The following is a 26,432-nucleotide window of genomic DNA, read 5'->3' as shown; positions in this document are numbered from 1 at the left end:
CCTTAGGAGTGCAGTTCTACTCTGAAACACAAGGGGTCCCCATGACTTAGAACTGACCCAGCCACAACAGGCTTGGTTATTTTGGTGTGGTCACTCTCTTGAGTTTGGTCCTGCTTCCTGGCCTGGACTCTTAGCCTGCCTCTTTTCTCACCTCGTTGTTAAGTGCTGTCCAATCGATTCCGACTCATAGCAACCTTACGGTTCAAACTGACCTTGTAGTCCAGTGCATTAACCAGTAGTGACATACCAGGACTCTTAAGTGCTATGGCGTTGGCTCAGACTCATAGCAACCCTGTCTGTATAGGGTTTCCAAGGAGCAGCAGGTAGGTGGGTTTGAAGTGCTGATTTGGCAGTTCAAACCAACCTTGTGGTCCATTCTTCTCACTGACCCTGACCCACTTCTTCTGAGAAACCCCCCTCCTGCTTCCTATCTCACTCACAGGGTATCAGGTACACTCCTTGATGTGAACCCTAATCATCTGGTCAATTTCCCTTTCAAGCCAGAACCCCACTTACTGTTTATGGTACGCTGACAAATGCACTCTACAATTTTACAGGTGGGTTCCGTGATCAGACCCAGGTGTCTGCCGACTATCCCAGGAAACCTTCCGGTCACGTTCTGCTACAGCCTCAGGGTCTTGCACTACTAGGTGCCCCCGACCATCACTGGTAGCTTTCTTCTCATCCTCAGACTGCAGCGAGCCTCTGCAGAGGTCCCAACCAGCCCCAATCCACCTTTGCAGGTCTTCTGTAGCTGGTGGCTCTTGGCCCATCTCCCTTCAAAGACCTGCTCACAAAAAGTGTGTCCTAGACACTCTGCTCTGTCCCCTGCTATCCTCTCATGCTGGGTTATAAGCTGCACCCAGGCCAAACAGGCTCACCACTGTAGCCTCTGTGCCTTGCACACAACTGCTCAATAAGTTCAGGAATAGTCAGCTACTGGCAGAGGAGGGATTTGAAGCCAGGCATTTCCCTGCCCCTCTGCCTTCTCTTAAATGGCACTTACGGCCTGAACTCTGGAATCCTGGTGTGGCGTGGCAGGATAATGCGTTGGACTGCCAGGCCAGTTTGAACTGCAAGGTTGGTGGTTCAAACCCACCGGTCGCTCCTCAGAAACCCTATGTAGGGTCACTATGGGTCAGAATGGACTCAGCAGCAACATCAACATTGCCTGAACTGGAAACATGATGACTCTATGATAAACACTGGACTGCAAACCACAGAGTCGGTGGTTTGAGCCCACCAATCGCTCCACGAGAGAAAGATGAGGCTTTTTACTCCTGCAAAGATCTATAGCCTTGGAAACCCTATACAGGTCACTGTGAGTTGGAACAAACACAATGGCACTTAACAACAAACAGGTCAGACCCATACCTCGTCCTGTTCACTGAGTTCCCGCTTTGACAGGCACGGGCGTGGGGCAGGAGCTCTAGGAATGAGCTTGGGGGTGTTTCTGGAGGCAGCCAAGTTTTTCTTTCCTGTTCTCCCCTGCCAGCAAGCAGACAGGCCAGACAACTGAGCTACATCTCCTGAGGAGAGGGGCTTGGCCAGTGTCCACGGATGGGATGAGGTCAGGGACTCCACCCTTCCCCATGGGATGGTCTGTGAGGCTCTGGCTGGGAGACATGGGCTCAGTCTGTGTTTTCATCTGAGCATGGGGTGGTCAGGGGGGAGTGTGGCAGATAGAAGACAAAGGAACTGCTTCAATCAAAAGCCAACTAGGCACGGCACTCAGTGGGCACTTGTCTGATGTTACCATTTTCTCTCCATGCCCGCAGGAGGGCAGGAGTGTCCACAGTGTGGACCCTGTAATCAGAGATCTGGTCCTGCCTCTCACTCCTGGTATGACTTCTATGCCTCTGCTTTACCACCTGTAAAATGGGAATAAACCAAAACTAAAACCCCAAAATCCCACTGCCGCTGAGTCAATTTGGATTTACAGCGACCCCGTAGGACCGAATAGGCTTTTCCCATAGGGTTTCCAAGGCTGTAAATCTTTACGGAATTACTCTCACATCTATCTCCAATAAAACGGGAATGTTATGTGCTGTGAAGTCAATTCCAACTCACAGTGACCCTGTACAGGGCTTCCGAGGTTATAAATCTTTATGGGAGCAGAAAGCCTCTCTTTCTCCTGTGGAACAGCTGGTAGTTTTGAACTGTTGACCCTGAGGTTAGCAGCCCTTTTTGTAGCCACTACAATAAAACAGGGATAATACCCCGTGCAAAGGTGTTTTGAGGATTAAATGACATTGTGTCAGATCCTTAGCTGAATGTTATCAGTATATGCTCAGCGTATACTGTCAGATGATGAAACAAAGGCCCAGTGATTTGAAAAACCAGAAAGTAAGGTCTCTGAAGGGTGCAAATGGTTTGCACTCAGCTGGTTTGGAAACACCTCTGCCCCCCCCCCCCCCCCCCAGCAGCACTTCAGGGGAAACAGGCCTGGCTTTAGCCTGTATGAAGGCAAAGATGAGAACATGAGAAAGAGAGCAGCTGACTTTAGACTCATGGAAAGAGAAAGGCTGTGTGCTGGTGGCCAGGAGGCAGGCTTATAGAATGTGCCCTTGGGTTGTTTAAATGATTCCTGAGTGTTTTTGTGTATATCCATCCCTGCCCCCCCCCCCAAACAAAATAGAGGGAATGGAAGCAAATACTGTTGAATGATAATGCACAGAAATTGTAATCATTGCAATGAAACGATGAGTACAAAACCGATGTTCTCCCATGTAAACTATCACTCAGTTCACAATAAAAACTTTAAAAAAAAAAAGAAAAAAGAAATACTATGAGCAGTTATAGTCAGTCACATGGGGCCTCCGAGATCATAAATCAACAACAAAAAATCTCGTGGTGTCAGGAGCAGACACATTCTGCTCTCAAGAGGGGCCCATATTTCTTCCTGGTTGTTGGGAAGGTCAGCGTTGCCCAGGTACAAGGTATGCACAGCTGTGCCAGGAAAGTATCGTGATTTTATTTGCTACATTGACGGCTGCTCTGAGGGGGACTGCTATCTCCACATGGTCTGAACTGGGGGACAAAGCAGTCAGTGCTCCCCAGGGTGGGCCCAGGGGACCGGGGGCAGTGTGTGTGGCCGCCGACCACAGGCTGCAGGAGGTGGAGGCAGCAGTGGTGTCTCTGGGAAGCGGGAGATCCAGTGTCCAGGGAGTTGGAGGAGGCCTGCACTACCTCACAGGGCCGGAGGGCAGGAGCGGCCAGGGCTGTTCAGCAAGTTCATGCTCCAGCTGCTTGAAGTACTTCTTGGAGGCTCGTTTGGGCTGGAGCTGCCGCAGGCAGCCTGGGAGGCACTGGTCCAGCACGCTCTGCAGAGGGTGGCAGGGTACGGTGGGGCTGCTGTGGCCGAGGTCCCCTCTCCCCCCATCCCCGGGGCCGGCCCCACCTCCAGCATGAAGGCCCCCACGAAGTTGAAGGCCACCAGACCCAGCAGCAGCAGTTTGAAGCATGTGTCGGCGATGTTCCTCAGCGCCAGCGGCCCCTGCAGGAGGCCGGGGACCAGGATGAGGCCAGCCAGGATGCAGCCCAGGAACGCCAGGGCCACCAGGAAGGGCACTGGGGGTGGGGGAGTCTGTCAGGCCAGGAAGCCATGCCCTTGGGGTGGTCTCACACACATACATCCTCCACTTGGAGACACCGTCTCCATCTCCCTGCCTCCCCACTGCCCCGTGGGCCTCACACGCGGGCACCAGCCCCTAGAGACCGCCCCCCATGCAGCGGCACCGTTGGTGTAGAGCGGCTGGCGGAAGGGTGCCCCCTTGGACACGGCCGCGGCCAGGATGAGGTATTGGAAGCTGGACAGAGAGAAGACCACGGTGTTCTCATAGTTGGGCAGGTTGTCTGGGGCAGGTACTGTCTTGTTCAGAGGCACGAACCTGGAGCCAAGCGGATAGGGATCAGGAAATGAGTGTGGGAAAAACAGGGCAGGGGGGCTCAAAGTGGGGTGGTCAGTTCCATACTCACCAGGGCTGGGACACAGCCAGGAAGTAGCCCCCCAGCTGCACACCGGCCACCATGGCCACCTGCAGCAGCAGGCTGCCAAGCACGGGCAGGCTGAGGAGCGCTCCCGGTGGTCGCGCCCGCCCCAGCACCAGCGCTGGCCCAGTGCGACTCATGAGCACCGCCACCGTGGTGGTGATGGCCAGGTCAATGGCCAGGAACTGCACGTCACCCAGATTGGTGTTGATCTGCCGGCAGAGGCGGGGTGGGCAAAAAGGAAACTGAGTCCCGGCCCTAGCCAGCCCTCAGGGGGCCCCTGGGCTCATAGGGGAGCTTGTCTCTCCAACTGTGCAGAGAAGGCACTACCTGCCTTTAGGGAGACCCCTCCCTGTAGCCCAGCTGCTGACCCTGGGAGACTAAATCTGACAGGTGGGTCCCCTTCCACTGGGGAACTCCCAGTCTGAAGAGGGAGGTGCAGGCCGGGCCTTGTGGAACCGTAGATCCTGGGGGGCTGCAGAGCTCCTGCCTTTTCAGGGGCATAGCCCCAGCATCATCTTGAGCAGGGAGGGGAGTGGGTCTAGGGAAATGGGGATCCCTGGGAAAGGCCTTCTCCGCCCCCCATCCTGGGCACTGCCTCTGTGTCCCCGGCAGACTGGGATCTCCCAGGGACAGGGACAAAACATTAGCACATGACAGGAACTCCCATTTCTTTGTACACCCAAGGGAGCCCTGGTGATGCAGTGGTTAAACACTTGGCTGTCAGGAGAAAGGTGTGGCGGTCTGCTTACAAGCAGCCTTACAAGCCTCTAGACCAGTGCTATCGGGCCTGCTGGCTGCCTTGAGTCAGACAACAATGGGCTTGGATCTGAGGAGCCATGTGCTCTGGAACTTCACGTGGTCGACTCCAGAATCTGCCAGGTCACCTCTGGGGCTCACACTCACCGTGTAGAGGATCAGGACAGAGATGAACTGGGTCAGGCTGTACAGTGCCATGTACTTGAAGACGCTGAACGACGTGTCCAGGGAGCACCGGCCTTCCCTGATGACCATGGGCACACACTCAATGCTGGCCATGCTTGAGGTGAAGGGCGAGACCACAGAGGCCTCGGCCTGGGAGAGCGAGATGCCCACGTCGGCTGCCTTCAGAGCCCCACAGTCGTTGGCGCCATCCCCGCACATGCCCACGCAGTACCTGGCAGGGAGAGACTGGCAGGTGAGGCCAGGGTCACACCTGTGAGATGAGTCCACCCAGCTTGTGGGACTGTCGACAGACTCATGTGATTCCTGGGCCCCTCAAGTTCATGTAAGAAGTCGTGGTTGCACTTGTGTGGTGGCAATCTTGAAGGCCCCGTGAGCACAGACATACTCCGTGTAAGTGGTACCCACAGGAGTCAGAATCAGCTCCACAGCAACAAACAATAATAAAATATGCATCCAAAGCACAGGGTCGCACCCCACCCACTGGCACCACGCAAGAAAGGCCTGTTGGTCTACGTCACCAAGTGCAGTTCAGAAAGCCCGAGAGAGCAGTTCTAGTCTGTTAGGAAGCTGCTGTTGTAAGTCAAAAGCGACTCAGTTTGATGTCGACGTGTGTGGCAGGGCAGGCGCTCAGTGAGGAGATGGCAGGATGATTTTCAGCTCCACAGACTCAGGAGTCCCGCCTGGTTCTTCCTTATGGGGACGGCACTCTGTGGCGCCCCCCCTCCGCCCCCCCCAGCCCCCGCCGAGCACTCACTGAAGCTTCTGCAGCTCACACACCAGCTCAGTCTTCTGCTCGGGCGCCATGCGGGCAAAGACGGTGCCCTGGACCAGGACCTAGGCACAGGGAGGGAAGGGCTGAGGCAGCCACCAGGGAGAACGCCAAGGGGAGGAGGCAGAGCTGGGGCGGCCTTACCTTGGGCAGCAGCTTGGGGAAGTGCTTCACCAGGATGCTGAAGGTGGTCCCGCTGAGGGCCAGGTGACTGGAGTGGGGGTCCGACTCCATGGTAGAGCTCTCTGCCTGGCCAGTGTCCTGGGGGGACCCAGGAAGCTCAGCTTAGTTCCCCCTGGTCACCTTTGAGAGTTGGGATCTGGGCCAGGTGACACAGGGTGGGGTAACGGCTCACCTTAGCCCCATTCACAGCTGCAGGTACCTCCACTGGCATGAACTCGAGGGAGGCAGGCTGGCCCTGCTCAGGGGGCATGGCATGGACGATGATAAGCCGCTCCTGGGGACCCACCATGCCACAGCCCCGGGCTACAGTGACTGCGGTCTGCAGGTTGTCCCCTGGGGAGAATGGGTCCAGCTGCTGTCCAGGATATCCTCACCCGGACACTTATAGGTGGGATGACAGAAGGGCAGAATTTGTCTGCCACTCAACAGCTGGGGAGTTACCAGCCTCTGAACCTTGGCTTCCTTGGCTATGAAAGTAGGTATTGAAGGGCTTCAGGAGAAACTGGGACCTAGGTTCAAGTTCCACATAGACTAGTCACTGCTGCGTACGCTTCTGGGAAAGAGTGTGCGTGTGGAGGGGTGGCCAGAACAAGGAGGACAGATTTACTGAGCTACAGCCACGTCACCCTGATGGAATGGTTTTTTTTTTTTTTTTTTGCTCCACCTTAGAGATTGGCGTCATCATCCCATTTCTCAGAGGGGGACACTGAGACTTGGAAGGTCACATGGTCTGTGAACAGTGAGGCTGGAACCCACACCTGGGTTCCTGGAAATGTATGCCTCTCCCTCGATGAGGCATCTGCTACTCTGAGCCTCACTTGCCTCATCTGTTAAATGGGGGGATAATTGTCATTTGGGACGGAGGTTGTTTAGATCTTACCAAGTGTTTGAAAAGGGTTTGGTCTCAAGCAGGTGCCCTAAAAGATGCCCCTTTCCTGTGCTCAGGAAGCAGGCACACGGGTACCTGTGACCATGATGGTGCGGATACAGGTCCTCCGTAGAGTCTGGATAACCGGCAGCGTCTGTGGCTTCAACACGTTCCTCATGACCAGCAGCCCCAGGAGGCTCAAGTCCTGCTCCACGGTGTCCCTGGGGGATGGATGGGCAGACCCGGGTCAGCCTGGGTCCGAAGCTCAGTCCCCAGAGGGGGTGGGGCAGAGGCTGGAACCCACCTCGTCAGCTGCTGAGCTGCTTCCAGGTTGGGTGCAATGGGCAGTAGCCTGCTGGCGAGGGCCACAACGCGGTAGCCCGCAGCTGTGTAACTCTGCAGCACCTGGGCGAAGTTGGTGGGCACTACCAGGGAGAGGTGGGTGTCAAGGGGTGAGGACAGAGGTGGGGAGCCACCCTGGCCTGTGCCTGACCAGTGGACTCTGAGGGCTGTCTGTCCCAGTCACCTGTCTCAGGTCTGCAGAGGCCTGCCACCAGCTCCGGGGAGCCCTTGACATAGGCCTCGGGCTGTGTGGCTCCTGGCCATGCCACCACCACATCCATGCGTTGCAGGGCGGAAGAGAAGGGGAAGCGGCAGAGGATGCTGACAGGCACCGGGCGCCCCTCCTGTGGGGTGGAGAGACCACTGAGGTGCTGCCTGGGGAGCCAGCCCTTCAGCCCTACATTCATAGGCACCCCCTCAGCTTACCACTCCCTGCAGCTGGGGCTCCCTGAGCGGGGGTCTCATCACTGCCAAGACCTGGGCCCCACATGCTGGGTCTGCAGCTGGAGACTCCTCCAGGACCTGGGAGGCAGGCAGAGAAGGCTGGACTAGGGTACCAGGTGTTGGGCACTAGCTTGGCCTGGGGCAGCCAATCCTTGGCCCGTGGACGGAGGCAGTGGGAAGGATCTGAGTTGGAATTCTTCCTGGGAGACTGGACAGGGGAGAAGTGAAGAACTTGGGCTTTGGAATCAGGCTTTGCCATGTTCAGGGTGACTCGGACACGTGATGCCAAACCTAAGCCAGCCTCATTTTCTCCCAGGGAACCAATGTTACGCTTCCTTCCTGGGCTAGGAGGAGGAGTCCTCAAGACAAGGCATGTGCAGCACATGGCCTTGCCTATTACTGTTAGTATTACTGACGGTGGGCGTCTAGAAGACTCCCCAGACTTGGCTAGAGACCAGCTGACCAGAAGCAGGGGGCTGACCTGCTTGACCTCCTTACCCAGCCAGTAGATTCCACCATCTTGAGGTCCATGGGGTCACCCACTGAGGTGTTGTGGAGCCGGCTGAGAGTGTGGCAGGTGGCCAGTGCTCGCAGCAGGGGCCCCATGGGCAGATGGCGGGGTTGTGGGAACAGTGGCAGGAAAGTCTGCTCCTTCAGAGGCACCACACCCATCACGTCCAGGCTGTCCTCAGTCAGGGTGCCCGTCTGTAGGGGGCAGGGGGCAGGGGACAGAGCTCTAGCTTGTGCTGTGGGTCATGAGAACCTGGGAGCAGAAAGGCTCTTGCTGGACCCTGGTCCTTTGCATATACCATTTCCTCTGCGGGGTTCACCCTCCCCAACCTCCCACTCTCTCTGTCTGTCTTCACTCCCTCCAGGAAGTTTCCATAACTCCCCAGGACTAGGCCAGACATCTTTGCTTTGGACTCCCCAAGTCCTTGCCCCCTGCACCTCCCTATTGCTTATTACTGCAGTATACGTGGTACGCAGAGAAGACCTTATCCCACAGACGATGCTCAAGGTGTTGGAAGAATGAATTTTCCACCCTGCATTCTAACTGCCCAGTTATACCTGTCGCTCCTGTGCTAGGCTGGTAGCCAGTCCTCAGTGTAAAACCCTCCATGGCCCCAGTGTCCTCAGAATCCATAAGGGCCTCAAGGGCATCAAGCTGTTTCCTGCTTCAGTACCTCTGCGGTGCTGCGGTCCCACCTCTCATGTCTGCTCCTTCAGGGGCACCACCCCTGAGGCCTCTGCTTGAGAAGCCTTCTGGGATTGGCCCCTCTGATGGAGCCCCCCATGGACATCTCATATACCCTCATTCTCAGTCTGAGACTGCTTACTCTGGTGGTGAACACGCGTTAAACAACAGCACACATGAAGCCGTCTTTGTTTTGTTCACTGTGGGGGCCCCCCGGCTATGAGAAGCACCAGGCACATAGTAGGTCCTGAATGTTTTCTCAACAAATGAATAAATGATTTTGGACAATGCATCTGACACTGGGAACTGGGTTGGGTCCCCAGAGTGTCTCGACCCTGGGACAGGACCTGGCACCCAGCAGGCCCATCCCTGCCCAAGGCAGTCCCACCCTACAGCTCCCACCTTGTCAAAACACACTAGCCGAAGCTTTCCCGCCAGGTTGATTCGCATTGGGTGGATGCAGAAGATGCCTTGCTTCCGCAGGCGGCTCTGTGCGTACAGCGTGCACACAGTCATGGCGGCTGGCAGGGCGGGCGGCACCACCACCGTCACCAGGTCCAGAGCCCGGATCACAATCTCGTTCAGCGGCACCTGGCATGAGGCACCGTGAATAGCAAGGCCAGGCTCGAGCAGCCCCAGGCCCCAGCCGACAGCCTCACCCAGACTTACTCGGTTGCGGTAGAGGATGACGATGCTGTAGATGGTGCCAAGCAGAGCTGGAAGGCAGAGCGAGGGGCTCGGTCAGATCTGGGACAGAGGCTTGGGGCCCCCGGCAGAGTAGGGTGCAGGGGACACTCACCCAGGACTGAGAGGGCAGCCACAAACTTCATGCTATGTCGGTAGAACTTGAAGTTGATGGGGCGGGGGTGCAGGATGGAGCTCACCAGGCCCCCCTTAGCTGTGCAGAACCCTGGTAAGAAGATGGGGAATGAAGGCAGAGGAAGCCAAGGGTTAGGTCAGCTCTCCCAACGCCCACCTCAGCCCACTACACCTCTGGGTGTAAGGCATGATGGTTCTGGGTAGCCATCATGTGGTTCAAGGCCACCAATGACGGCCCACAGGCCTTGACCAGACTGCGCTGGGTTTTTAACAAACAGAACTGACATCTAAACATTGTCTGGCTTCAGTTAAAATCCACAGATATGGCTTCTCCTGGAAAAGTCTGAGGACACAGGGTCCTACTTCCAGGTGGCAAGAACCTGCTTTGAAGTGACCACTCTCCTTAGAAGAGGTGATGCTGTTTGCCGCAACCCTTGCCCAGTCTGGCGTCAATGCGTGCCCAACCTCTCCTGTTCTAGATGGGGAAACTGAAGCCCAAGGAACAATGGGACTCACCCCAGGTCTTACAGCAGGCTGGTCCAGGACCCCAGCTCCCACCTCTCCCCGACACCTCTGTTGGAGGGGCTGAGCCCAGTGTCTGCCTGTGTCGTTGACACCTACCTGTCCGTGTCACCACTGCCAAGACGTGGGGTCCTGTGTAGGCCCGGGCTTGTAAGATGAGGGTCCCACAGAAAAGCGTGTGCCGCCGGTGGGTCTCTGGGCAATAGGGCACTGGGCCCTCAGGCAGCGCTGTCTTCAGCACTGGCACACTCTCCCCTGGGAGGGGCACAGTGTGAAGCTCAGGGGAGGAGGGTCCTCCATGCCACCCACTCCCACCAAAGAAACCACCAAGAGCTCTGCATAGAACTGTCTCATTCAGCTCTAGTCACCAGGTATGAAGCAGATACCATAGTCCCATTTTACGGAGGGAAGCTGAGGCTCAGGGAGTGACAAACACATAAAGACACAGTGGAACAGTCCTAGGAGGGTGTGTGCCAGCCTGTCACCAGGATCCTCCTCCAAATGTGTGTGCACGGATGTCAAGAGCAGGAGCCAGGGGAGGGCTTTCTCCTCCAGTTGGGATTATTTTATAACAAGCAGGGACTAGTTTGAATCAACTCTATGGCATTTCACAACAACAAAGTTAGTTAGTTCCAGGGGGGTACTAACTTCTATAAAGCCCTGGTTATGCTACCCGGTACTCTGTTAAGAGCAGCAATTCCTTACTGAGCACAGACTTTGTGCAAATTACAGACAGGGACTCAGGAGCATTGCCTCTGCCTCCAGCTGCGGACGGCGGAGGCAGGTCTGGACAAAACTGTGGAGGGCCCAGCTTAGGCCCACCCACTAGTCAAACCGATCACCATTATCATAAGACTCCAGCCAGAATCCTTCCCCCTCCACAGTCTAACATCCTGGAGAAACAAACGCTTGTACACACAGAGAAAAGGACACTGGATAGGGCCACTCCGAGCACCACTGTCTGCAGTGGCTGAAAAGCCACAATCCAAATACCCAGTGCCAGTGACCTCATTGCTGATGTCAGATGGGTCTTGGCTACAAGCACAGAATACCAGAGAGATGTTTACTTGCACTTTACTGGCTGTACAAAGGCTTTTGATTGTGTGGCTCATAACAAACTATGGGCAATGCAAAGAACGGGTATTTCAGAAGTTAACTGTGCTCAGAAGAAACCTGTACAGAGACCAAGAGGCAGTTGTTAGGACAGAACAAGGGGACACTGAATGGTTTAAAATCAGGAAAGGTGTGTGTCCTTTCATCATACTTATTCAATCTGTGTGCTGAGCAAATAAGCCGAGAATGTGGACTACATGAAGGACGAGCCATCAGGACTGGAGGATGCCTCAACAACCTGTGATATATGCAGATGACACGACCCTGCTTGCTGGAAGTGAAGAGAACCTGAAATACTTATTTGAAATGACAATGAAAGACTGCAGCCTTTAGTGTCCTCACAACTGGGACACTAAATAATACCATGATAAACAGAGAAAAGCTTCAAGTTATCAAGGACTTCATTTTGTTTGGATCCATAATCAACATTCATGGAAGCAGCTGCAGTCAAGAAATTAAACAATGGCAATATGCAAATCTGCTGCACAAGACCTCTTAAAAGTGCTTAAGAGCAAAGATATCAATTTGAGAGTTGGATCCAATCTGCCTGGGCAGGGCAGATGAAAGGAAATGCAGATAGGTCTCTTGTGATACAATAGTGAATAATTGTTATCAGGACTGACTGTGAGGGTTGGAATGTAAAGGTAGACGTTTTGTAGCAAAAGGAGGGGAGTGGTTGACTTTGCAGTTCAGAAGCAGAGGTCCCTGGGACCATCAAGGGAGAAGAGCAGAGAATGGGACCTTACCCAGAAAGCAGATGACGCCAGAGATGGAAGCAGAGGTGATGATATGGAGAGATGGAGTGGTTGGGGACCCCAGACCCAGAGAGGGAGAGGGGCTGTATGCTGACGACCGGGGGGCAGGCTTGCAGGGTATACCCTTTGGTTGGTTGATGATGCATGGAGGGAATTGTAACCATGGCAATGAAACGATATATGATAGGATGAATGTAATGCTAATGTTCTCCCATGTAAACGATCGCATAATTCATAATAAAGCATTTAAATTAAAAAAAAAAAAGATATCAGTTTGAGGAGTAAGGTGTACCTGACCCAAGCCATAGTATTTTCAATCACCTCATATGCTTGTGGAAATTGAACAATGAATAGGGAAGACCATAAAAGAATCAATTCAACCAATTTGAATTACGGTGATGGAGAAGAATATTTAAAGTACCATGGACTGCAAGAAGAAAAACCAATCTGTGTTGGAAGAATTAAAACCAGAATGCTCCTTAGAAACCAGGATAGCGAGACTTTATCTTTCATTTTTTTGGACATGTTATCAAGAGGGACCAGTCCCTGGAGAAGGATATCATCATGCTTGGTAAAGTCAACGAAAAAGAAGATCTCCAAGGAGATGCCACACAGTGGCAGCAGCAATGGACTCAAACATGACTCCTGTGAGGAAGTGTTTCATTCTGTTGTGCATTAAGGTCACTATGACTTGGAACCGACTCGGAGGTACCTAACACCAACAAAGTGGATTGGTACAATCAACTAGGGCACACCTGATCTGTGGACTCACGTACAGTGTACAGACGGCGCTACCTGTGCTTGTGGAAAAATGCCAGGATGTGCATATTGTTCCAGGAAAAGCAGAGTCTGAAATAACACACACCACAGGATCCTAGTTTCGTAACAAAAGAGACGCATTTGCAGATGTGCACATCAGACAGAGGAATGCACAGGGCAAGGCATGGAAAGGCATTTCACAGCCTTGCAGTGAGAGGAGGAGAGGGTATGATCAGGATGCCTTTCTGTGTCCCTGTCCTCCTATGCGGGTCAGAGTGCTCCTAACTGGGGTAGACATAGGTCACCTACACTGGTTGTGCAGTCTGCACCATTTACTCTTCTCAGCACTTCGCACAATCTTATCTGCTGGACTCCTGGTGGGGCACTGGAGGACCAGCACTGGACTGAGAACTACAAGGTTGGAAGCTCAAACTCACCAGCTGCTCCTTGGAAACCCTATACAGGGTCACTCCTTGGAAACTATGTAGTGTCGCTATGAGTCAGAACCAACTTGATGGCACTTAATAACAACATCTGTTAGGAGAGACTGATGGGCCCATATAACAGATGAGAACATTGAGGCATGGGGAGGTTAACCAGTATAGCCCAAAGGCGTAGAGCTGGGAACTGCTGATGCCAGGATTATTACATGAGAGACAAAAGAAACAAGTAAAAGTTCTGAGGCCCAGCAGGAAGGGGAAGGAGAGGCAGAAGGTGGGTCCTGAGGGGCTCACCCGTGAGAGCGCTCTCGTTGATCACACACTCGCCGGCTACCAGGGCAGCATCACAGGGCAGGAGCCCCCCTTCCTGGGGCAGCACCAGGCAGTCTCCAGGTACCAGCTCGCTGGAGTCCACCCAGTCCACCTCTGGGGGCAAGCAGGAGTCTCAGCACTGGCCAGGCCAGGCCAGCTGCCTCCCCAGGCCTGCCCTGTATCCCAGTGCTTACCTCCCCACGGCCGGCACACGCGCACCTGCACAGACAGCTTGACCATGTCCCTCAGGGTCTGGCTTTGCTGTGAGACACGGGGACACAGGGAGTGGGGTGGGCGGAGGCCGACTGGGGACCCACTTGTGCCCGCACCCTCGGCCTGCCTCACCCCACTCACCTTTCTGGTCTTGTACATCGACAGGCAGATGGAGATGGCTGAGATGATGAAGATGCACAGGGCGTACCAGTAGTAGTGGTCGGCCAGCCACAGCGCGATGCTGAAGGCCTGGAACCCATAGTAGGGGTTCAGTGCCTGTGGGGAGGGGTGGGAGGCGCTTCAGGGCCCGTACCCCAGGGCAGCCGGGTAGCCTGGCAGCCACCTACCAAAGGCTAAAGCCAAGCCTGTAGTCTACTTCTAGTCTGACCTCACCCAAACAGACACCCCCTGAGCCCTGTTTTTGTGTTTTATCAAGCTTTTGTGAACTGAGTGATAGTTTACATGGGAGGACATCGGTTTCACACTCATCATTTCATTGCAATTATTACAATCTCCTCTGTGCATCATCAGTCAACAGCATTTGCTTCCATTCCTTCTGTTTTTTTTTTTTTGATGTACACAAAAACACTCAGGAGTATACAATCATTTAAACAACCAAAGGGCACTTCTGCAAGCCTGCTTCCTGGACACAGCACACAGCCTTTCTCTTTCCATGTGTCCAGGGTCCTCAGCGGCTCTATCTCCATGCCCTCATCTCTGCCTCCATTGCTGGTGTCCCTTGAACCTTGTTTTATCTGGGACTCCGGCATTTATGGATCCCCCACTTCATGACAGGCCCTTGCTAAGCACTGTTAAGTGTCACTCAATTGTGACAATTCCATGAGGCAGGAGTTGCCGTCAGCTCTGTTGTACAGACGAGGAAACAGAGGCACAGAGGGTTAAGACTGCAGAGCTCATAGCAATAGCCCAATGGTACCCTCAGGCTGGCCCTCAGACCTCTCCCTTTCAGGGGTGTTTGCCTGGGGTCAGAGGGGTGGGATAGCAGCATTTTACTCTAGTAATGTCTGGGTCCCTGGCTCCCTTGGCCCTGTGTGACCCTGACTTGGAAGCTCAGCTTTCTCCTATGTGAACTGAGTCTAGTCCTCATCCCTTGCCCATGGGCTGTTGGGAGAAGGAAAGCAGATACCTCATGCCCAGTTCTCCTGGCACCCAGCAGGTACTCGAGCAGTGTGGGTTTGGTTCTTGCCCTTCTAAGCCCCACATGTGGAGTCCCAATCTCTAGCCCAAGTTTTGGCTGGAACTGCCAATTCCTTGACTTAACCTCTTGCCAAACTGATGAGGGTAGGGTCCGGGATGACTCGCCACCACTGAGAATGGGACGATGGTTTGTCTGTCCAGATGTGGACATTCAGCACACCCAAATCAGAGCTTGGGTGAGACCCAGACAACCCTACCTCATCCACCAGGAGCTGGAGATAGGATTTGACCGGAACGCTGATCACATTGGGGCCATAGATGGTCTTCCTGCAAGAAGGGAAGTGGTTGAGTGGTCAGATGAATGGCCAAGGTGGCTGGATCCTCCAGGGATGCCAGGGATTCCTGTTTTACATCTGGAGACCTCAAGGCCCAAAGAAAATAGGGAACTAGAAGGCGGCTACACCAGGGTGGGCAAGGTAGGGGTCCCAGCTCTCAGGGCACCCTGGCCCAGGGCATCACCCACCTCACAGCTTGGTCCTGGAGGCTGAGCCCGGAGCAGGAACAGTGGATGTCGTCACAGGTGCGGCCATGGTCCAGCAGGCTGGTGGAGTGGGGAGGGGGTACTTGTATGGGCGATGGGACCTGGGGGCACTATCCGAGGCTCCTGACCTCTGGTGGCCCCCACCTGCCACATTAAGCATCTAAGAGAAAGCAGACTGCTCCCTAGCTCTGGGCTAAACTTTCTTATTCCTGAGAAAGCCTTGAGCCTTGTCACCAAGGAGCAGCAGGTCGGAGAACAACGAGAGGATGATCACAGTAAGAGTGACAAGTGCAGCTACCGCACATGTGCATGGTGAGACTTCAGGCCAGCTACTTAACTACCCCATGCAACCTCAGTCTTGTCGTCTGTACTGGGCACAGTTGCAGCACCTACCCAAGTGTTCTGGGCAGGCATCTCCACAGCACAACACATCAGTGGCCTTTACTCCAGTTTGTGTTGTGTAGCAAAGGCCACACCCACCTCCCCATGGCACGTACCTGCAGCCTCCTGCAAATGCCTCCCAGTGCTTTGGGGCCTGAGCCAGGAAAGCCCAAAGTGCTGAAGACTTAATGGCCCTGGTTTAGTAGCCGCCACCCTCAATGGCAGGGATGCTGGGAGGGAGTTGGTGGCTAAGTGTCCCGCTTCCCCGCTCTTTGTGGGAGGCACCTTGGAGGTGCGTGCTCTACACTGGTTCTGAGGCATCCCCAGAGCGGCTGAGTGCCAGCTGCCCATGGTGGTAGGTGGCATGTTAATACCACTTTCATTGAGGGCCTCACTTCCCCAGGGCTTTCCTGTGATCTCCTTCCAAGCAAATGCCATGCATTCAGAATCTGCTTTTGGGGTCTAGTGCACCCTGGGAGTGGTAGAGAATGACCAGAGCCCACCCTCCTGCTAATTACTACGTGGCTACTTTGTAATGGATGCTGGGCCAAGCTTCACATAAATTAAGGCAGATTCCACCCCAGCTTACAGAGACACGGGGGCTGGGAGAGGGCTCAGCATTGGGCCCGAGGTTCTGAGTCAGAGGCAGCTCCTTGCTAGGAGCCCCGGCCAGGCTACTTCACGTCACTCCCTCTGCCCATCCAGCATCCTTCTGCCCTGACCCTACCTGACTTGGCAGAAGGCTTGCTGTGTCTCAATCCAGACATAGCGCTGGCCCCGGAAGAGGTAGTATCGCAGCACACGCTTCTGGGGGGTGAGGAAGGAGGAAGGAGACATGAGGGGGTAGCTGGACTGGATCCCAGGAGGAGCAGGGGAGAGGGGTCAGTATCACAAGGAGGGGCCCAGGAGTAAAACAGGGGTCAGAGAGCAATGCAGATGTGTCGGGGACAACAGGACCGGAAGGTGCTTGGAGAGCATAAAGAATTCAGGTTCACTACTGTACAGAAAGGGAAACTGAGGCCCAGAGAGGGGGTGCTTATCCAGAACCCAGCTGTCTGTCCACTTACCCCCTCCTCTTTGCTGTGGAGCTGGGCAGTGTCCTTCCAGGTCCATTCTGGTACTGTCCCCACGGCTGTCTGGCTCCGGCCATCCTCCAGCTGGGCCAGTGGGGGCAGGTCCAGACTGGGGAGGTGGACAGAGGTCAGTCCGGAGCTCCCCACTGTTCCCACAGTTACCTTCCCTCCCTGGGATGAGGGCACCAGGCTCAGAGCCTTTGGAAGGAGGGGAGAGGGAGCAAAGGCTTTTGGGAGGGGGCGATGGGCTGCCTCACCTGCCCTCGCTGATGGCCTCTGTCTGTACCTGGACAGTGTAGAGCTGCCACGAACTATCCTGGAACAGAGGTATGGGTTCAGTCTCCCCCAGCACCGCCACCCACTGCCTGGTGGCCCCTGCTGGAGAAGGCAGAGATCAAGGGTAGAGGCAAATTCCTCAGGAATCACCTGGCTGCTCCTTGTGCCCATTGTTCAGATGGTATAGCCGAGGTCCAGAGAGAATGACCTGTCCAACATCAGTGGCCAGGCTCCTGCCCACCCTCTCTGGCCCTGGTTGCCTCTGCTTGGGCAGACTCTCACCTCTTTGTCTTTTATTTCGATGACGAGTGTTTCGGCGCGGGCCAGGTTGCATGGCTGGAGACGGAGGCGCACCCCCCACAATGGCTTCCACCGGAACAGCAGCAGAGGGATCCCAGCCAGCAGCCAGACCACGGCGTGATAGCCTATGACCCTCCAAGGACTGCCACAGTAGCCGCTGAGCCTCTGCAGGTATAGGTGAGTGAAGGCTGGGCTGGAGGAGGATGCCGGGAAGGCTGGGGCCAGGGTATCCCGCCCACCTTGCCCACCTACCACGGATGAAACTGAGGAGCTGAGGGGATCGATAGATGTCTCTACCGTCAGGGTCCCATAACCGGCGGGCGGGTTGCCCACGAGAGGGCTGCTGTCTGTGGACAGAAAGGACAAAGGTGATGTGGGGTGGCTCCCCCTTGTCATTCTTGTTTGAACATAGGCAGAGTCATGTTGTACTTGGTGTGAGCCCGCCAACAGCTCAAGTCTTCAGGGGTCTGCTCCCTGGCTGTTTCTGCTGCTAGCTAGCAGTAAAAGTGCCTTGTTTCCTTGTGTGTTGGGATGTGGGTGTACCCCGATCTCCCATAGCTGCTCACACATCCAGCTACTCGATTCCTTGGAGCTCTGTGGCCACTGCCCCATTCCTCATGTGGCCTCCACGCTGTGGGCAGGCAGCAGGGCATATGACCCTCCTTCAGTCCCCACGCTCAGCACAGACCTGGCAACAGGACATGCTGAGAAGGCGGGTCAGGACTGATCAAGGAAAGCCTCGCTCTGACGGTAGAACAGGGGACAGCCATTGGGTGTGGGCAGGGGAGGAGGACCCTCTCCCTTCAGGCCTGAGGAGAGAAGTTGCTATTTGCCAGGGACCATCTCAACAGTTAAACAGTTCCTTGTTCAACACTCTGTGAGTGAAGGGGCTATTACCACCTCCATTTTATAGATGGGTAAACTGAGGCTTGGGGGCTAGAACCTGGCAGCTCTATTGAAGAAATTCTTTTTTCTCCTACTCTTCCAACCAGCTGTGGGTGTTCCAAGGCCCCTGCAGTGGGGTGGGGACTGACTGCTCCCTTTCTTGTGTAGGAGCAATGCTGGGTGTCAATGAACTAGAAAAGCTCAGTAAGGGGCCAGGAGGCTGGGTGTGGGGAGGATGAATGCTGCAGGGCAGTGAGGGCTGATTACTGGGCGCCCTCTTCCCCTCCCCTAAACTCTTCAGGGGCCTTATATAAGTTTTGACCCAACAAGTCCTCTGCCTCCCAGGTAGGTAGAAGCCACAGGCACACTCTCCCAGCCCGCCCCCCTTAGCCCCTTGGTCCCTAACATCTGTGGCTTCCCGGAGCCCAACAACCAGTCACTAGGTGCTCGCCGTGTGCTGGGCTATGCTTCTGGCCTTTTGCACAATTACTCGACCAGGTAGGCACGATTACTAACATCTTCTTATAGAGGCACTTTCAGAGACGTGGAGAAGTAAAGGAACTTGTCCAAGATCACACAGCAAGCACATGGTAGCACTAGGCTGTGAGTCCAAGCAGGATGACTCCATGCTTACGTTTTTCATCACTCTTTTGCCCTGCCTGGGCCATGTGATCTCTCCTATCCTGCCTCCGTATCTCCTCCCACTGGATGGCAATAATGACTACTGTCCTAATGATAATAAGAACAGTGACCTCCGCGAAGAGCTCCAAGGTGACAGGAGCTGGTTGAAGCCTCACACACATTAATTTGTTCCACTTCCCTGCCACACTATGACGTGGGTGCTGATTGTTCTCATTTTACACAGGAGAAACGGAGGCTCCAAAGGCACCAAAACCCTGCCAAACACACCACCAGTAAATGATGAACCCAAAAGTCGGCCTCCAGATCCTGTGCTTTTTACGAGTCTGCCACTGGGCACACGTGGGCACTTTCAGGGAACTGGTGTCCTGTTCCCACTGAGGCCTCTGCCAAGGTGAAGACTCCAAACAAGCAAAGTCCACCTGTGGTCAGTCCCACCCTGTCCACTCGGCTTCCGTCCAAACACAAGCAGCAGAGCTACCTTTCTGGGGAGTGCGCGCGCACACACACACACGTTCTCACAGCACACTCACATAATTCACACCCTCACACAGATCACTGACATCACACACATGCACATATGCACACAAGTATGGTCACACACTCACATAGACACATCACCTCTCACCTGCACATACACATTCAGTCTCACAGCCTGGACCAATCTCTCACCTGGACACTCACCACACACATACGTGTTCTCACACACATGGATACAATCTCATACTTTTACATGCTCACACATGCATGTCTTCCCACTCACGGCCACGATCTCATATACTCATACACGTTCACACAGTCACACACATGCATGTTCTCACTCACGGACACGATCTTATTTACATGTTCACACACAGTCACACACACGTGTGTTCTCACACTCATGCCACAATCTCATCTACATGTTCACACACACATGTATGTTTTCACACTCACGGCCATGATCTCATCTATACGTTCACACAGTCACACACACACATGTTCTCACTCACGGCCACGATCTCATCTACATACTCACACACAGTCAAACACGTTCATGTTCTTACTCACGGCCACGATCTCATCTACATGTTCACACAGTCACACACATGTGTCCTCACACTCACGGCCACGATCTCATCTACACGCTCACACACAGTCACACATGTGCATGTTCACACTCACAGACATGATCTCATATACTTATACACGTCCACACACACACACACTCATGGACACACTATCTCATTCATACACACTTTCACACACATGCACTCACGCTCACCATTCACTCTCACGTTACCATATGTACACACACACACACACACACACACACACACACACACACACACATGCTCTCACGCTTACAGACACACCGTCCCACACCGGGCACACACTAATATCCTTACACATCAACACAGTCTTACACATGTACACACATGCACATGTACTTGTACACATGCTCTCGCACAGACACACCATCCCACACACGCACACTCACATCCAATCACATCTGCATACACTCATCAACACTGTACCATACATGTGCACTCATACACATTCACACATACTCTGACATACACCTCAATTCATACACACAAGACACACACACACACACACACAAGCCTGTAGCAACCAACTGGCAGAAGGGGCGGAGTCTGAGGCTCAGAGTCTGTATTCTTCCTGGTCCCCCAGGAGGTGGGGCTGTTTGGCTGCCAGCTGGTTTCCCCTTTCCTGTCTGGCCCCAGCTCCATGCCCAGTGAAGCTTGTCAGGGAAGCTTCTCTTCCTGGTGACGGTACAGACAAGCAGGATCTGAGGGCTCCTGGCTCTGGTACAGTGGACTGGGAGATGAGCATTCAGGAACACTGACAGAGCCTGGCACCTTGGGGGTCTCATGTGCTTTACCACCAACAAACACAGCCTCTTCTTACCCTCTTTAAAAGGGTGGCAGTCCCAAATGTCTTTTAGCCAGAGCCCTTCACGCTCCACCCCTGGATATCACCCCTGGAAGTGGGGCATGGTAGGCAGTCTCTCACCCATTCCTGCTGTTCTTGGGATGTTTCTATGGTGTAAAAGGAAAGAGCACCTCAAATTATAGGGAGTTTACTACCAGCCAGGCCTCTCCCAAGGGCTTTAGAGACATTCATTCAGGGATTCCTCACCACAACTCTAGGAAGTAGGCACTTCTTTTTAAACCCTAGTTTACAGATTTGAAACCTGAGGCCTAGAGAGGTTAAGTACGTTGCCAAAGGTCACATCCTCAAAGTGAGAGCCTGGTTCTTGAGTCTACACTCTTAACCACTGCATCATCAGTGTTCTTACAAACAAGCTGTGTTTCATAAGGCAAGTGCTTTGCCCTCTCTGGGCTTCTGCATCCAACTGTATGTAGGAAGATACTCCCGAAGCAGTTGGCCCACAGGAGAAACTTGAGGCGCAGCCTCTGGGGTGTTTGAAGCTACCAAAGCGCCAGTCTGTACATGTGGGTGGATGTTGCCTCCCCTGCCAAGGGGGTGTGGTTTCTGCGGTGACCCATTTCTCAGGCTCTCACACCGCCTGCTATGTCCATTCCACAACTCCTCCAGGCCTGCAAGTGCAACAGCCCAGGTTGGGATGTGAAAGGAGTCTCTTTGGTGAACTTTGCTCACATTTGTCAGATTTCTGTCATTGTGGGGAGGGGATGGTTTCTCCTACTCCATTTTACAAATGAAGAAATCGAGCCTCAGAGGCATTTTGTCCACAGATTTGTCTCATAGCTGGAAAAGGGTCTGCCTTACTCCAAATCCCTCCTGCGCCTACCACCTCTACCTATTCAATACTCTCTCCCACAGAACTCCCATAGAACTTGGGGTCCTCACCTGTGCTACTCACAGTGCCTCAGGATGGACTTACTGAATGAATGAGTGGGTGCCCACACAGTTCCCTGACACATGGGGATGTTGCTAGGAGTCACCGTGTTCATCCGCCTGCTTCTGGGTCAGTCTGCTGTGAGGTATACAGGGGTATGAGCTTCTTAATGGGCTCTGTAGACACCATCCGGTGCCCCTCACTCACTCGCTTCCCCAGCATCTAAACAGCGTTCCCTCTGGGAACTTCTTTGTGTCTATCCCATACTCGTCATTTTCTGAGGGTTCTCTTCCCAGCCAATCTTGGGAAAAGGGAAGGGACAGAGGCATGAGGGAGGAAGTCACAGCTATGGAACAATCTATATCCCTGTCGAGGGGACCTTCCCCGCTTGACACCTGTCAAAACACAGATGTGTGTATTTCTCTCTCTTCACACCACAGGCTCCCCAGGGTAGTGTCTGGCCCCTTTAGTACTGTCAGGTCAGGGCAGGCCCAGGCAGGTGCCACAGACTCTGTGGGTGATGATGCTTTCATGGTTAGTGTTGCTGCTTCTGACTGGCAGCAACTGGCACGTGAGTTTGTTTGAAAGCGTTGGAAGCGCTTCACTCAGTGACTCAGTGAAGCTTCACATGCAACCCTCTGAGGCAGGAAATGCTATTATCCTGCTTTACAGCTGGGGAAACCGAGGAACAGAGCTGTGAAGTCACTTGCCCGGGGTCACAAAGCTTGAAACAAGCCAGGAATGCATGGGTCTGAATGAAACCATTCCTCTTTGCTCACCCTCACAACCACCCCATGAAAAGTACAGATTATGACTCTCTTTTAAAGATGAAGCACAGAAATGGGCCCAAAGCCACATAGTTATGAGTGGCCAAGACTGGACCTGAACCTGGTCTGACTTCCAGGGCTGGGAGGAGTGTGTGTGTGTGGAGGGGGCAGTGCCACCAGCAGAGCAGAGCAGAGGGGCTGAAGTCAAAGCCATATGGGAACCTCTCATTTCCTGCGGAAGCCCCGACTTCCTGCTGGTAACCTGGCAGTGGTCCAGAGCAGCAGCACTGCCTTCTCACCCGCCTGGGGGCTGCTCTGAGACCAGTAGCTCCTCTCCTTCATAGGGCATGGACGTCTGCCAGTAGCACCCCAAACTTTGGATCTGGGGACCAGGTGCCCATCTTGCCTCAGATCTTTCCTTCCTCACCCTGAATGCACTCCAGACTGTGCATGTGTGTGTGGTGGGGAGTATGGAGGAAGGTAGGGAGGGAGAGACAGGGCCTGAGGGGCCTTCAGCTATAGTGGTGGGGGTCTATGGCTGAGGTGTCAGGTCTGGATAGATAACTGGCCCCATTCTTAGTAACAAAAAAACAAACAAAATCAAAACCCCAGTGGATTCCTCGTCATGATGTGCCCATTGGCTACAATCTTTGTGGAAGCAGTTCACCACACCTTTCTTCCACGGAGCTTCTGGGTGGGTTCAAACCAACAAACTTTTTGTTAGCAGTTGATCACAAATAGCTTGTGCCACCCAGGGACCAAATTATTGTTCGGTGCTGTGGAGTCGATTCCAACTCATAGTGACCCTGTATAGGGTTTCCGAGGAGCAGCTGGTGAATTTTGATTCAACTCTGATCTTGTGGTTCAAACCAACGTTTTGGCCCAGTGCATTATCCCACAGTGCCATACCAGGACTCCACATTTAAATTAAGACTGGAGATAGTGGTTCCAAACATCTGACCAGAGGTGGTCCTATGGGGGGTATGTTCCTCAGGCCTGGGTGCTGACAGACTTCCTCTGGGGGCCTGAGGCTAGAGGGATGGGATGGACCTGCTGCCTCACAAAGCTCAGAGCCAGGGCCTAAGGAACTAAGGAGACCCGTCTTCTTGCCATCTCATTCATTCATTCATTCTGCAAAAAGCATCAACTGCCCAGTTGTTAGGTGCCAATGAGTTGGTTCCTTATGGTGACTCAAATTATAGTAACCCTATGGCATGGCACTGTAGGATCAGCACTGGACTGCGAACCACAAGGTCAGCAGTTTAAACCCACCAGCTGCTTCTCGGAAATCCTACTCAGGGTCTCTATGAGTTGGAAGCGATTCGTCAGCACTTAACAACAACAGTGCACAGTATAACGAACCCATGCCCAGTCCTGCGCCATTCTCACAACTGTACCGTTTGAGCCCATTGTTGCAGCCAATGTGTCACTCCATCTCCTTGAGGGTCGCCCTCTTCTATGCTGACCCTCTACTTTACCAGGCATGATATTCTTTTCCAGGATGGGATCCCAAATACCCCAAGCTGCAGCAGCTTCCCTGTCTGTTCCCTAAACTAGCCCGTGAAAGTCCCTACCTGAACCCGATCTCTCGGGGACAGGTCAGTGGGCAGTGACCATCTCCCACGTTGGGCTCCCACTTTCCTCTTGCATCAGTACCGGGAGAGTCCTCTCCTACCGCAGCAGGCCCGTAAGAAGGCGGGGTTCCGAGGCTCCTGGCCTTTCCCAGGAAGGCCCTGGTGCCAACTCCTCTAGACCGGGGAGGGATCGGGCCCGCAGACCGGCTCGCCCGAGAGTCCACGGGGTGTTACTCTACCGCAGGTAGTACGGCAGGCAGGGTCCGTGCTAGTTCCCTTCTGGCCGGCCCAGGGCTCCGCACTCACCTGCGCTCATGCCGACTCCTTGCGCTCATCGCTGGCCTCCGCGCTGCGCTGCCTCGCCGCGGAGGAGCGAGCCGGGGCCTGGGGGCGGAGCGGCGGGGCCGGTGCGCCTGGAGAATCGCGGCAGGCGCGCTCAGACGCTGCGGCAGTCGGTGTCTGTGCGCCAAGTCCCGCCCGGTCGACTGCGGTTCCACGTCTACAGGCCGCGCCGCCAGGGATGCTGGGACTTGTAGTCCAAACCTGGCCTCTTGCCTCAGGAGCTCCCGCTCTGGTTGGACGCCAGCCACGAGCATATGTTCTTATAAGTGCGGTGACTCTGTATAGGGTTTTCGAGGCAGCTGAGCTAGAAAGTTGAGTGTCTTTTGGGCTGCGGCTTACTGTCGGAATGGGGTGCCTTTAGGTGCTTATTGGTGGAGAGGGTAAATTTGAACCTCAAAGTCGGCGGTTCAAGCTCATCAGCCGCTCTTTGGGAACCCTATACATGGTCGTCGCTATGAGATGGAACCCACTCCACGGCACTTCACAACAGCAACAACAACAAAGAGCTTTCTAACACATGCCTGAGCAGGGCAGAGGCTGGGTCAAGTGGCAGAGAAGTCAGCTTGACTGAGAAACTATGAACTGAAGAACTGTATCCTGACTTGTTTCCAATCCTGAATTGTAACTTGTTACTTCCCTTGTAAACCACCGAACCATAATAATCCTGTGTGGTTACTGCAATGAATGACAGAACCCAGCCAAGAAGCAGAGAGTGCCTGGGAGGAGTGTGGAACCCCCACCTCACAGCAATCAGTCTTAGGCTGTTGGTCTTGACTGTCCTCCAGGTAGAGTTGGAGGTCAGACGCCCCTACCTGCCCATTCTTACAAGTCTGAGACTCTCCCCTGCTTCCCATGTTGGGTTCATAAAAGCAGGGCTCTTGGGGATTGCACTCTGAGGTTGTTGTTAAGTGCCGTGGAGTCGGTTCCGACCCATAGTGACCCTTAGTGTATAGGGTTTCCAAGGAATGACTGGTGAGCTTGAACCTCCAACTTTGCAGTTCAAAGTCTTTTGCAGTCTGCGGCCTTAACCCACAGCACCACACCAGGACTTTCTGGTGACCTCCCATTATTCTTTGCATTGCTAATGCTGCTTGGCATTTGAGAGACTCCAGTCCCTGAACCATCTGGGAATGAGCTGGCCACCAGCAGCTCAGTCCCTCTCATTGATGGGCAGGAATAACCTTCCTTCCAAACTGCAGAGGTTGTGGTAGGACCAGTCATCTGCCTGGGTTATTTTAGGGGTAGTGGCTCTCACTGTGTGGTCTGTGGGCTGGGCTCTGCTCCCAGATAATCTTCTCTGAAATCTCCCACCACATGTGGCTGCTGCCTCCTTAGGGTGGGAGCACACGGGGATACCAAATGCCTGATCTAAGTGTCAAAAGGCTGATTTGGGCCAGTTTATTTTAGAGCATAGTCTCACTTCTCAATTTCTCAAGTTTCACTAAGGGGTTTTGGCATCAGAAGGGATTTTCTTCCCTATCGACAAGCCCTGTGATATGCTTGTGACTTTCAGCAATCATTTTGTTATCTTGGGGTGGGGAGAGGAAGGGGCCAGGAGGTGAGTGATGGGAGTCACTGGTTTGCTGTGATGTAAGAGATGTAGGTAAGCCAACCTCTGAGCAAGGGACCTCTGATCACCCCCATTCATATTGGAAACTTATGAAATTGTCAATTTCAGAAGGGCTGGGGATACCTTTGTAGTCCCGGCAGCCCCCAGAAACCCTTTCCCACAGTAGGTATTCAGGACAAATGAGTGTGCATTCGTTCTATGCCAGGTGAGATGCTTTCAGAGTTTCTGTTCTGGGATTGTATCAGCATTCTGAGAGGTGAGTGTTAATTCCCATTTCCCAGATAAGACAATAAAGGCATAGAGGGGTTCCACAACCTGCACAGACACCATGTTAGAGAAGGCTGGCTTCAGACCTAGAGACACTGAGCAACACCCAGGACGATTTTTATAAACGGTGGCACATGGTCTAGGCTGAAGATCAGCATAAAGGACC

The 26,432-nt window shown here is 53.9% G+C and overlaps 1 protein-coding gene across 1 annotated transcript; it reads right to left on the bottom strand.

Annotated features, from left to right (window-relative positions):
- Positions 1–269: 269 nt before the first annotated feature.
- Positions 270–24,445, bottom strand: ATP13A2 (ATPase type 13A2). Its single transcript, XM_006866343.1, has 30 exons — positions 24,394–24,445; positions 17,651–17,745; positions 17,381–17,563; positions 17,080–17,138; positions 16,817–16,931; positions 16,477–16,556; positions 15,351–15,428; positions 15,085–15,154; positions 13,811–13,945; positions 13,651–13,717; positions 13,439–13,570; positions 10,177–10,332; positions 9,536–9,646; positions 9,406–9,452; positions 9,139–9,327; positions 8,040–8,246; positions 7,524–7,619; positions 7,282–7,441; positions 7,060–7,180; positions 6,852–6,976; positions 6,060–6,220; positions 5,849–5,965; positions 5,690–5,769; positions 4,897–5,146; positions 3,979–4,202; positions 3,739–3,890; positions 3,401–3,570; positions 3,148–3,323; positions 1,727–1,730; positions 270–280 (listed from the first exon to the last, which is right to left on the bottom strand). The coding sequence occupies exons 1-28, from the start codon at positions 24,401–24,403 to the stop codon at positions 3,186–3,188; spliced, it is 3,528 nt and encodes a 1,175-aa protein (XP_006866405.1). The 5' UTR covers positions 24,404–24,445; the 3' UTR covers positions 270–280; positions 1,727–1,730; positions 3,148–3,185.
- Positions 24,446–26,432: the final 1,987 nt, after the last annotated feature.

This window comes from Chrysochloris asiatica, unplaced genomic scaffold (genome assembly GCF_000296735.1).
Source record: "Chrysochloris asiatica unplaced genomic scaffold, ChrAsi1.0 scaffold00090, whole genome shotgun sequence".
Classification (NCBI taxonomy): domain Eukaryota; kingdom Metazoa; phylum Chordata; class Mammalia; order Afrosoricida; family Chrysochloridae; genus Chrysochloris; species Chrysochloris asiatica.
Note: the sequence above shows the minus strand (reverse complement) of the source record. Positions and strands in the feature narration are given on the sequence as shown.